The 13,035-nt window shown below is 47.6% G+C and overlaps 1 protein-coding gene and 1 pseudogene across 3 annotated transcripts in view; both read left to right on the top strand.

Annotated features, from left to right (window-relative positions):
• Nucleotides 1-13,035, top strand: part of Cdkl4 (cyclin dependent kinase like 4) — a 34,388-nt gene that overhangs the window by 17,216 nt on the left and 4,137 nt on the right. For all 3 annotated transcript variants that reach the window (XR_008721473.1, XM_055618825.1, XM_055618833.1), the window contains exons 5-8: nucleotides 1,513-1,603; nucleotides 5,317-5,514; nucleotides 8,339-8,421; nucleotides 11,783-11,839. Coding sequence is in view for 2 of the 3 variants with exons in the window: in XM_055618825.1 (XP_055474800.1) it covers nucleotides 1,513-1,603; nucleotides 5,317-5,514; nucleotides 8,339-8,421; nucleotides 11,783-11,839 (429 nt within the window). In the remaining variant the exon portion in view is untranslated. The remainder of the gene's footprint in view (nucleotides 1-1,512; nucleotides 1,604-5,316; nucleotides 5,515-8,338; nucleotides 8,422-11,782; nucleotides 11,840-13,035) is intronic.
• Nucleotides 8,690-9,991, top strand: LOC129687119 (prohibitin 1-like; annotated as a pseudogene).

Below are 13,035 nucleotides of genomic sequence, written 5' to 3'. Positions count from 1 at the left end.
AGGTGTGTGTGTGTGTGTGTGTGTGTGTGTGTGTGTGTGTGTGTGTGTGTTGGGGTATACACGTACGTACGTGGGTTGGGTTGTTTTGGGGGAACACGCATGCTCGAGCACCCTTGCGTGTGGGTGCGCACGTACACACCTGCTTGCGTGCTTTTGTTGCGTGTATGTATGTGCACAAGCGCACACACTCATTGCATTGGTTTAGGGACGTGTGCGTTCCTGTTAGGTTGTTTTGGGGCCACACCTATGCGTGCGCGTCCTTGCCTGTGCGCATGTGTGCATATGCGCAAATACATATGCGCATCTATGCATGCGCATGGTGGGTGGGTGGGTGTACGCATGCGCTCGTGTTGGGTGGGGCACATGCATGCGTCCTTGCGTGTGCACGTGCTTACGTGTGTACCTATTGGTTTGATTTGGGGTCATATGAATGCATGTCCTTGATGCGTCATTCTGTGCGTCATTCCATGTGTCATTCCGCGCATGCGTGCGTGTGCGCTTGTGCGTGTTGGATTGGTCTGTGAGTGTGCGCCTGCGTGTGATACACATGCGCGGGAGTTCATGCATACAGACACCAAAGCGAGATACTAATTTCTCTTTTGTGCTCTGTCACTTTTCTCTCCCCTTCGGGGCTAGTGGAATCTCCTGTTGGCTCCTGGTGCTTTGCTAGAATAGAGATTTTATAGAACACCTCTGGACCGTCTGAGTGGCTGCGTAGAGTGCCGAGAGGCTCCTGTTCTGCCATCTGGGCAGTTCAGATGCCAGCAGGACTGACTCCCACCAGGGTGATCTGGGATTGCTGAAAAGTCAAGATCAGGGAACCGGATAGCTTGCCTTAGGGAGGCTCTCTTGGGATTAAAAAAAAAAAAAAAGCCTCCAGAGTTTCTGTTCGAACAAAGCAAAACCCTTCATCTCCTGTGACAGTCACAAAACGTATAGTCCAGGTTTTCGTGATGCAATTTGTGCCTTCAGTGCTGGGATTAAAGGCGCCTGCCACCACTACCCAGATAACAATTATAGTTTTGGTTTGGTTTGGTTTTTCGAAACAGGGTTTCTCTGTGTAGCCAGGCTGTCCATGCTGATCTCGAACTCACAGAGATCTGCCTGCCTCTGCCTCCCCAAGTTTTGGGATTATAGGCCTGTACCACTGTGCCCGGCTAACAATTATAGTTTTTTTATTCAATTTTTAATATTTATATCATAATTTACTCACTTTGTATCCCAGTTGTAGCCCCCTCCTTCATTTCCTCCCAATCTCAACCTCCCTCCCTCCTCTCCTCCCAAGCCCCTCTCCAAGTCCACTGATAGATTTAATATCTTTGATAATATACTGACATTTAAAGTTTTTCTTTTAACAATATCATGAAATTGTCAATTTAAATATTTCTAGAAAAATGAAGGAGATATCTCTTTCTCACTTGTGAGCTATGAATCCATCATTTAGACTGATAGATACTGTTGATTCTTTGTTGTTTTGATGGCTCAGATAATTAGTCAAAAATTATTTTACAGTGCATTCATCGGGATGTAAAACCTGAAAACATCCTAATAACCAAGCAAGGAATGATAAAGATTTGTGACTTTGGATTCGCACGAATTCTAAGTAAGTACTTTTCTTTTTCTTTTTTTTTTTTTAACCTATTTCATCTAATTCAGATGACTAGAAATTGATATCATTTGTATTCTTATTTAAGCTAATGGATAGTTTCTAAATGTCTTGTTATTCAAAAAGGAAAAAAAAAATCTTATTTTAGCCTTTCAGTCAGTTAGTAATTCAGCTCTTCTCCATTCAGCTAGAATTTATTGGATGACATCTTTGTGTGCTTGGCCCCACAGGAGTGGAAAGGAATCATAAGATGCATTTCTGCTCTGCAGGCACTTATAACCTAAAGTAAACGAGATGAAAGAGTAAGACAAGATGGTTGGCCATAAAGCTCTAAAGTGAAGAGCAGATGGTCCCCTGGGGAGAGATCGCAACGTGGGCTTGAGTGATTAGAAAAGCTCCACAGAGCTGGTGAGGCCCCGCGAGTCAGCTGGAAATTAAAGAGCCACCAGGATTCAGAGAGTGTGCTAAGAAAGAGTACATCATCCCAGGCAGTGAGGGGCTGGAGGGGTGGGCGGGAGGACTTTTTCCCTAAGTGTAGAACATTGAAGCTGTGGGAACCTGTGGTAGCAACATGAGCTTCACTGTGGGGGCTGTGGGCATCCTCAGCACTCCAGTGGCACCCAGAGGTGATCTGAAGAAGGGCTGGGCTGAAACAAACTTGGCCAGCTTTCCCTGAGGTCGCTGTGCTTTGTGGTATAATAACTAGTTCCTGTCCTATGGCCAAAAAGAGAAACTGACAAGACTGAGACACTCCTATAGCCAAGAATTACACAATAAGTGTGTTCATCTCTCGGAATAAAAGATCCTGGTTAGAAATGATGGCACGGGCTTGTCAGTGACTCTAGGAACTGTTCAAAGACTGCAGAGATGGCTCAGTGTAAAAGCACTTGTCCTGTAAGTCTGAGGCCCAAAATTCGAATTCCCAGAAGCCATGTAAAAGCTGAATGCATAGCACGCATTTGTGATCCTGGTGTTCCTAGGATGAGATGAAAAACAGATAAGCTCCAGAAACTCCCAGGCACACAGCCTCAAGGGTGCGGCGGAAAACCAGAGACTGCTGCAAACAAGGAAGCTGATAACCTGAGGTTGACCTCTGACCTGCACACTTGTGACTCATATACACATCCCAAGTTGAAAAAAAAAAAATGTTCAAGAAACCATAAGCAAAAAAGCAAGTTAAAATTATACAGGCAATGTGAGCGCCATTACACAGGAGATGCACAGGGAAAGGGGCTGGGACTCCCGATCAGTTAGCGGAGTGCTTGCTTAGCGTGCAAGAAGCCCTGCATAAACCAGGCATGGAGGAACATAGCTGTGATCCCAGCACGTTAGGAGGTAGAGATGGGAGGATCAGAAGTTTAAGACCACACAAGGAGTCCGGGTCAGCCTGGGCTACACAAGACCTGGTCTCCAGGAAAAAAAAAAGTTCATATAATTTTATGAAAGAGCCACAGATAGTCAGGGTTCTCTGTCCTTGCTGTGAAGGCTGCTGACTGAGTGCAGCTCCTGGATCCTGAGCTGTCTTGTGGTGGTCAAACTTGTCGGCGTGTCCCTTACTAAGGAGAATCGCCACCTGTGTGTAGTAACACACACCTGTGTGTCCAGATGGAGCCGAATGATTCAGACTTCAAGGCCAGCATTAGCTACATAATTCACTCTTGTCTCAAGCCAAGTAGTGACTCAGTAATCCTGAGCTTAGGAGGCCAAGGCAGGCGGATCTCTATGAGTTTGAGGCCAGCCAGGGTGACAGTCATAAGACCCTGTCACAAACAAAACAAAACAAAACACACTACTGCCTGGCATGGTGGTGCTCACCTGTAATCCCAGCAGAGGCAGAGGCAGAGGCAGGTGGATCTCTGTGAGTTCAAGGCCAGCCTGGTTTACAGAGTGAGTTCTAGGACAGATAGGGCTACATGAAGAGCCCCTGTCTCAAAAAGGAAAAAAAACAAAAACATATTTAGTGTGTTCACACTCCAACCCCCTGCCAGAGCGAGCTCTTACTACAGTGTAATTCCCACGGATAGAATTCAGGTGCTCTAGGTCTGCGGCAAACACTTTTACCCCTGAGCCCCCCGCTGGCCCAGACCCATATTTTAAAACAGAGAGGTCCCCATCCCTGGGCTCTACAAGCCACGCATTTACCACTTTTTCCCTGTGGGTGGGACACTTGGACTTTGTCTAAGAACTCCTATGTGACTCTTGTCCCCTAAAGGCATTAGAATTGCCATATCAACTCCCCTCCAGCCTCAGAGGAGAAAATTTGGGATCCCAGCTCTCGTAGTATCATGGGACTGGGGTCCACCCACCTGGCCTTGGGGAGGTAGGACATGTCTGACCAGAGGGATTTCCCCAGCTCGCCATCATCTGCCTGTCACACAGGCGTGACTAAAGGCCCAAGGAGCCAAACCGGTTGTCACAGTAGTCCTGAAAAATGAACATAGACCCGGAGAGGGACGGGATGCAGCCGCCCAGGACTGCAGGCTCTCTATGGCTGCCAAAGGTAACAGCCATAACCCGTGGGGCTTAGAGCAGTAGAATGTGGGATCTTTCTTGGCCTGGAGGCTCCTTGCTGCACCCGAGGCTGTTTGATTTCCTCACCTGGCAGCCACACCCCGCCCCTCAACATCTGCTCTAACTTGTGTCTGTTTCTGTGTTCCCGAGAGACCATCTCGTAAGATTGCCAGTCTTTGGACTAGGGGTATATATGCCTCAAATGGTTACATGTTCGCTGTACAAAAATGAGGGCCTGAGTTCAAGCTTCATAACCACATTTTTTTAAAAAAGTCTAGATATTATGTTGCGTACTTATGTGTAATCTTGGCGCTGGGGAGGCAGAGACAAGCAGATCTGCTGGCCAGTGAGCCTAGCCAGACCAGGAAATTCCAGGTAAAAGCAAGCATCTCGGTCTCAAGTCAAGGTAAGGGTTAGGGATGTGGCTCAGATGCTGACGTGTCTACCTAGCACACATGGAGCGCTATAAAGCCGGTGCGTGGCTCATCTCTGGCCTCAGCACTTGGTAGAGGCTGGGGCATTAGGAGTTGGAGGACAAGCGGCGTCGGATACATGAGATCCTGTCTTTAAAACAGAACAAAAAAAGGGGATAGTGGCCTGAGGAGTGACGTCTGAAGTGCAGCTTTGGCTGCACACACTCGTGCGTGTAGACATTCTCCCCCTCCCCCATGCACTCCCATCAGTCCCTGAACTCAGGGCCCGCCTTACTTTACCCTCCTATGGCCTCACTGTAACCCAACGGCATCTGGAAAGACCCCATTTCCAAACAAGGTCAAATTCACAGGTAACTGGGACTGCAAACCCTGGGCTGTTCAAGTCCCAGCACCCGCATGGCAGCTCACAACTGTCTGTAACTCCAGTTCTAGGCGATCTGACATCCTCACATAAGACATACATGCAGGCAGAGCACCAGTGTATGTAAAATTTTTTGAATGTATTTAAAAAACCGAAATGGAGACACTGGCTTAGATGTAAGTGCATGACAGAAATCCTCACACATGCCTGGGGCAATTCTTTCAGCTCTCCAGCTGTGGTGTACTCGATGCTCCCTGGGGCCTTGGCTCAGAAAGTGTGTCCCTCAGTGTCAGCAGGACCCCAGCCTCTTGACTGAGCTGCTGCCCCCAGCACGCTGGGGGTCAGAGGTGCTGGGGCCAGGAGGTGATGGCGTCACCTCATCTGCTTGATTTTCTCCTCCGCAGTCCCGGGAGATGCCTATACAGACTACGTCGCCACCAGGTGGTACCGAGCCCCTGAGCTTCTCGTGGGAGACACGAATTACGGTTCCTCCGTGGACGTGTGGGCTGTCGGCTGCGTTTTTGCTGAGCTCCTGACGGGTCAGCCGCTCTGGCCAGGAAAATCAGATATGGACCAACTTTATCTGATCATCAGGACGCTGGGTATGAATCGCACTTTGCAGCTCGTGTTTGTGATAGCACCCATATGATAGCTGCTGTAATGAAAGCAAGAAGCCCATGGCTTCTCTAAGGCTCTGCAGGGAAGGTCGCTGGGCTCTTGGTTGTAGTGGAAGCCCGAGCCTGTCTGAACACATAGCACCAGCATTGAGCCTGTAGAGTCCTTGCCAAGAAAATCCAGTAAGTCTGATATTATTTCCTGATCTAAATGGCAGCCAACACTTAAAGTGATATCAGTGTAATTCATTTGAATAATGTTTTAAGAAAACTCTTGTGGTCTGGAGAGACAGGTCTCGGGTTAAGAGCGTGGACTGCTCTTGCAGAGGACCCAAGTTTGAGTCCCAGCGCCTGTATCAGGTAGTTCATAACTGCCTATAACTCCAGCCCCAGGGGATTCAACGCCTCTGGTCCTGCAAGCATCTGTGTAACTTATGTGTGTAACACATGAGTAGAATAAAATAACTTTTTTCCAAACTAATCTTTTATTATGTTTTTAATTGAAAAATAGAACTATATCACATTTGCCCCTCCCTTTCCTCCCTCCAACCTCTCTGCCCCCACCGAAATCCTCACACCTAAATAGCCTCTTTTTTTATTATTATTATTATATACATACATGTACTGGCTGGTTCTGTGTGTCAGCTTGCCACAGAGTCATCGAGAGGCAGGAGCCTCAGCTGAGGAAATGCCTCCATGAGATCCAGCTGTAAGGCATTTTCTCAGTAAGTGATCAATGGGGAGGGCCCAGCCGGTGGTAGGTGGAGTCATCCCTGGGCTGCTGGTCCTCGGTTCTATAAGAAAGCAGGCTGAGCAAGCCATGGAGAGCAAGCCAGTGAGCAGCACCCCTCCATGGCCTCAGCATTGGCTCCTGCCTCCAGGTCTGTGCCCTGCTTGAGTTCCTGCCCTGACTTCCCTCAGTGATGAACAGCAATATGGAAGTGTAAGCTGAATGAATCCTTTTCTCTCCCACCTGCTTTTTTTGGTCATGGTGTTACATCACAGCAGTAGAAACCCTAAAACAGTGTGTATGTACAAAAAAATACATATATATATATATATATATATATATATATATATGCATAATACATACATACACATACAAGCATATATATGTACATACATATGTATATATGCATGCATAATATATACACATATACACATATGTGTGTGTGTGTGTGCGTTTTCATTACTCGTGGGAAGCTGGTTAAGTTTTCAATCCTGGGCATGACTCCCTCCCATCGAATGGGCCTTAAGTCGAATCAGAAGCTGTGGGCTGCCACTGACACGTGAGTGCCACTGCCTGCACCTTTATGCATATCTTGGCATGTTGGTAGTTGGCTTTGTCGTGTTGATTCATAGGTGTTGCAGCAGTTCGGGACTATTTACTCGCTTCCCTCCCTTTGCAGCTTGCATAGTGTTTACTTAAGTAAAAAATAATAAAGTAACTTATTTTTTAAGTTATTTTTATTTAAAGATTTTTATTTTGGCCAAGTGTGGTGACACATGGCTTTAATCCCAGTACTAGAGAGACAGAGGCAGAACTATTTCTGTGGATTAGAGGTCGGCCTGGTCTCCATAGTGAGTTCCAAGCCAGCCGGGGCTATATAGAGAGATCCTAGCTCAACAAAACCAAAAATCAGCAGAGCATAGTGGCACACATCTATAATCCCAGCACTTGGGGAGGCAGAGGAAGGCGGATCTCTGTGAGTTCAGGGCCAGCCTGCTCTAAAAAAAGAGTCCAGGACAGCCAAGGCTATACAGACAAACCCTCTCTCAAAAAGCAAAAACAAAAAAATCAAAAACAACAAAAGATTTCTTTTTATTTGTGCGTGTTTGTGTATGCGTGTGTGTGTGTGTGTGTGTGTGATGCTGGACAGAACCCAGGGCCTCTCGAGTGTATTATGCAAGCCCTCTGCCACTGAGCACTTGCAAGCTTGTTTCATGACCTTTGATCACTGTGACATCCTTGAAGTCAGAGGTTGCAGTCTTCCTCCAGAGATTGGAAGAGGAATCCAGACCCAGTGTGGGGCACAGACCCACTCTGGGAGCCTGCCTGTAAGGCCTGTAACCTTCTCTCCACAGGATGAATACACAGGTTCTTTCCCGGAATCCATCTGGCTTTCTGCCTGCTGGGCAGTTCTCTGCTTCCTCTGTAGCTCTTTCTCCCAGGTGACATGAGAGTACAGAGCAGAGCATCACTACAGGCCACACCTTCTGTGTGTGTGCGTGTTTACTCAGTCCCCTAACTCTCTACACAGACCTGAGTTGAATCCAGTCATATGACTGGCTTAACGAATGTCAACCTCATTTTCCTCGTTGGTGCAATGGAGATGAAAACTGGCAGTTCTCAGGCTGGGCACCTAGCTCAGTGGCAGAGTGCTTGCAGAGCATGCAAACATGCCTATACTCAATCTCCAGCATGCATTAAATCAGACACCTTGGCCCACGCTTGGGATGCCGGGGGCAGGACTATCAAGAGTTCAAGGTTATGCTTGGCTATATGGAATATAGAAGACCTTGTCTCCAAGCAAGTGTGTTGGGGGGGAGATTAGGAAATCAGTTAACAGGTAGGAATTGTCCAGGGGCACTCTTGTCACTTAGTGGAGGCTGACAGGCAGACCACACGAGGTGTAGCAAGGAGTTGTGGGCAGAGTGGTCCTCATCTGGGTATAGGCATCTTTGCCCATGCTCAGACTGCCCGTCTGCAGGGAACACTTAGGGACAATGTTTCCTTAATGCCTGCATCTTACAGGAATTTTAGGAGGGACTTTGTGATTTTCTAAAGAGCTATGTGGTTTGTATTTTACAGGAAAGCTCATCCCAAGGCATCAATCTATCTTTAAAAGTAACCAGTTTTTCCGTGGCATCAGCATACCTGAACCAGAAGACATGGTAAACAGCTGTGTTGGATGAGTTATTGTATTGTTCCTTTCTGTAAGGAGGTAGTTGTTTCACATGTGAGCTTTTTGGCTACTGTTTCCTTATGAAACACGCAAAATCGAAGTTGGTCAGTCTCACAGGGATAAGCCGCCCACAGGGGGGTACATTGGAAACCCCAGCTATTAGAGAACCTGGGTCACTTAAGCTCAAGAGCTCCAGGTCAGTCTGGGCAATTGCAAGGTCCTCGCTCAAAAACTCTTGAGAATCCAGGCGTGGTAGCATGGCTGTAATTCTGATACTCACAAGGTCAATTAACAAAGTTTGCTGCCGGCCTGGGCTATATAGCAAATCCTAGAATGAGGCAGCCAGAGCTATCAGGCAGACAGCCGGAAACTGTCACACACAAAACAAAACAGAACCAAACAAAACAACCAACCAGGAACACCGGAGGTTCTCAGAGCTGGCTATACAGGCATGAGGACCCAGCACCCACCAAAAAAGGGGTGTGTGGCTGGGCATGCCCATAGCCTGAGTGGTGGGAAGAGGGGACATTGGGGCTCTCTGACTGCCAGCCCCACTTAAAAACAGCTCCAGGCTCAGTAACAGACCCTACCTCAAGGGAGTAAGGTAGAGAGGAGTGAGGTAGAGGGCCTCTCACACACCTACGGGGTTTCACACATTGGCACGTGTTACCCGCCTCCCCACATACATACCAAAATAATGAAGATGATGGAGGGAACCACAGTTTACCTATCCTCTCCCTTCCACAATTCACATACATTTCAATTTAAATCACGCTGCGAGGCTGGGGAATTCATGTGGAGGTCAGAGCAAAAGCAGGTGTGTGGGGCTGCGCCAGACCGAACCACGGCTGACTGAGTGTGAGTCCCTCTGGAAGTTCGGCCTGGCGTTGGCAGTCGCAGGCAGCGTGGTGAACTCCGCCGTGTATAATGTGGATGCTGGGCCCAGAGCTGTCGTCTTTGACCGATTCCATGGAGTACAGGACATCGTGGTGGGGAAGGGACTCGCTTTCTCATCCCTTGGGTACAGAAACCAATTCTCTCCGGCTGCCGCTCTCGACCACGGAGTGTGCGGGTCCTCGCTGGTGGCAAAGACTTGCAGAACATCAGATCACACCGCGCATCGTCTTCGGGCCGGTGGCCCGCCCGCTTCCTCGCCTCTACACCAGCATCGGCGAGGCCTGGACCAGCGGTGCCTGCCACCCATCACCACAGAGGTCCTCCAGTCCGTGGCGGCCGGATTTGACGCAGCGAGAGCTGGTCTCCAGGCAGCGATGACCTCACAGAGACCTTCGGGAAGGAGTTCACAGAGTGGTGGAAGCCTAACAGGTGGTCCCGCAGGAAGCGGAGAGGGCCAGATTGGTGCGGGAAGGGCTGAGCAGCAGAGGAAGGCAGCCATCATCTCTGCTGAGGGCGACCCCAAGGCAGCCGAGCTGATCACCGTGATCCGCCAGCGTCCGCAAGGAGGCCTTCCTGCTTCAGACCAGGCCAACCAGGCCACGGCCTCGATCGTCCGCCCCACCACAGAAATCACTGTGAAATTTCATGACTGCTTAAAGTGAAGGAACTAAAAGTAAAATCACTGCAGATCTCTAATTATAAAAAATAAGTAAATTTAAATCATGCCAAGTATCTGACACACACCTTGATGGTTTTGGTCAACTGCAAAAATTAACTCTCCCTGAAGTAATTACTAATGCATAAATAGTATTTCAGATACTATTTCTTGATAGTATTTCGTTATTTTGAAGATATGTTCTCTCTTAATTAGTCTCCAGATTATAGAAGAAAGCTGACGGCAATAGAAATTTAAAAAATTAAACATTTCTCAAGTCAGGCTCAGTATACCTATTATCCTAGCACTTGAGAGGCAGGAGTGGCAAGATCATGAGTTCAAGTCCAGCCTGAAACATAGAGGAGACTCCATGCTACCCACCACCCTTCATGAAAAATAAAACAAAAACTCTCCCCCCATAATTTCCTCATGGAAGTTCATTCTACAAAATCTACTGTACCTTTGCAGCTCCGGATCCGTGGACATGCCTGCTCCTGGTCTGGCCTTGTTTAGCTCCTCCTGTCAGGTCACCTACACTCAGGGTCTGACCTCCCACACTCCATATTGTTCTTCATGCTGTGGTCCAAACCTGTAATCCCAGCAAGAGGCAAGATGATGCCACAAGCTGAAGGCCAGCCAGGAGATTCTGTCTCAGAACAACACCAAGCAAAACCATGTCCAAACTGTCTGCCGGTTTGCCCAGGGCAGGGAAGGAAGGCACCTTCAGGAGTAGCTTCGGGAAGCCGATGGTGCTGCGTGACGTGATCAAAGTCACATTTCATGGAGTGCCTTGATTTGCCTAAGATTTTTTTTTTTTTAATCTGCAGGTGTCTTTTTTTCACAAATATAACACAAGGTGAAAGGTTGACTTACAAAGATAAAACTTGAAGGGGTGATGGCTCTGCAGTTCAGTCATTCGCTTCGCTTCTATGTTGGGGCAGAGTGCGGAGCCCCAGGTCCATACAAAGGCTGGCTAGTGCTGGCCTGCCAAGGCTCTGACCTCAGGAAGTGGTTCTAGAGCCAGCTGGCTGGCCAGACTAGCCGCATGGAGGAGCTGAGTCTGAGACCCTGCCTCAGGGAACACAGTGCAAGGGCAATTAGAGGGCGATTGTTGACATCAGCCTTTGCCTCCATGTACACACACACACATACATGTACACTCACCCGACACAGGTGTAGAAACATGCATACACACACATGAAAAATGGAAAAAGACTTGTTATATAGAGTGTTTATTGTAAACAATGAGGTACAGTGACCTCGCCTCCTATCGGTTGCTCCAGTGTTTTTCAGAATGAAGTCACTGTGTTTTCAAGAATGCCCAGAGCGCCCTCATTGACATGCCAGGCTCCAACAGCCGGGTACTGGGACAGGAGTTCTGGCAGGGCCTTTTTTCAGCTTCACATTTCAAGTGTCCCTGTCCCCTTTCCTCCCAGGACTACTAGCACCAAGAGAAAGTCCTTTCAAAATCAAGAAAGCACTCTAGTTTTCTATCTCTTGAGCCTTTATATTATACTACAAAATTATGTAACAACGTGGTTTAAAAAAAAAAAAACTTTAAAAGGGTCATCAAACATACTAAGGGTGTTTCTCCAAAGTGTTCTTATTGTCAGATACACACACTGTGGGCCGGGAGATGGCCCTGTGGTAGACTGCTTGCCTAGCATGCACGTGGCTGTAAATTTATGCATAAGTCCTATAACGTTCCCCAGGACTATGAAATACACACACACACACATGCATGTACATATACATTACTTTGTGGTTATGTGACAATGAAATTCTTTTGTTTTTCCAGGAGACTCTTGAAGAAAAGTTCTCAAACGCTCAGCCTGTGGCTTTAAGTTTCATGAAGGTAAGTGGGAATTAATTCCAAATTGAAATTACTGGACCTGGTCACTCAGCATGGAGGTGGGGAGGCTGTGAGGAACACAGGCCAGAGTAGAGACTAGTAATTTAACAGGATAGAGGAGGCGAGATGGCTGAGGGGCAAAAGCACCGCGTATGCCTGATGACCTGAGTTCAGGTCCTGGAATCCACGTAAAACGGAGAGAGCTGACTTCACAGATTTATTCTCTGGCCCCACCCCTCATCCCGACACATTCTGTGTGCCCAGGTATGTACCACACACACACACACACACACACCACACACACACACACACACAAACTTTTATATTGTTTTTTAGAAAGAAATGAATCCCACCTTGGACTTCACAGTTTGTTTCTCGAACCCTGACCTCGGACTTTTTAGAGGGTGTGAAGCCGGCCGGGAGGGGCTCCTGTAAGGACTGGTCCACATTTGCAGAAAGAGTTGATTTCAGGAGACGGAGTCCTGTCTCCACCAAACCAAAGTAGGTGCTCTAAAGATCAGTCAGGCAAGACACTGTCTCAGTCTGAAGCTCCAGGGGACTCCGGCTGGCAGCCTCTTCTCAGACTCTGAAAGTGCTCTGTAAATACACTTATTTAGTAGACTGCATTTCCATAGACCGAGAACCGCACAAAAGTATTCGAATGAACTCAACATGTATTGTTTGAAAGTGTGCTGGTTCGTTTTAAATGCCAACATGACACTTCCCCAAATCACCTTGGGAAATAAGGGATTTTCTAGATGAGGTTGGCCTGTGGGCTCGGCTGTGGGGGATTACGGTGATTAAATTAACTGAGGTGGGAAGCCCCACCCGTGGTGGGTGGAACCTTTTCCTTGGGCATTGCATCTTAGTGTGAGGAAGAGAGCTGAGCAGTAGCTTGAAACTTGAAATCACAGATTTCTCCTCTTGCGGATGGAATGTGACCAGCTGCTACGCATTCCTTGGTTTTGGAGTCTTCAACACCAAACCAATAGCTCACATATAAAAGGTGCTTATTACGGATCATTAAACTAAACAGATGAATGTTATTAATAAACCCACATGATTTTCAATTACGAGAGGTTGATAATTGATACATTTTGTGTTTGTTCGATCTTTGATCTAATTTGGGGTCATTTATCTGTTCAGTACCGTGTGTGTGTGTGTGTGTGTGTGTGTGTGTGTGTGTGTGTGTGTGTGTG

The sequence above is a fragment of the Psammomys obesus genome, unplaced genomic scaffold (assembly GCF_907164565.1).
Source record: "Psammomys obesus unplaced genomic scaffold, mPsaObe1.curated_primary_1811, whole genome shotgun sequence".
Lineage (NCBI taxonomy): Eukaryota > Metazoa > Chordata > Mammalia > Rodentia > Muridae > Psammomys > Psammomys obesus.
The sequence above is the reverse complement of the archived record's forward strand: the minus strand, read 5'-3'. Positions and strand labels throughout refer to the sequence as shown.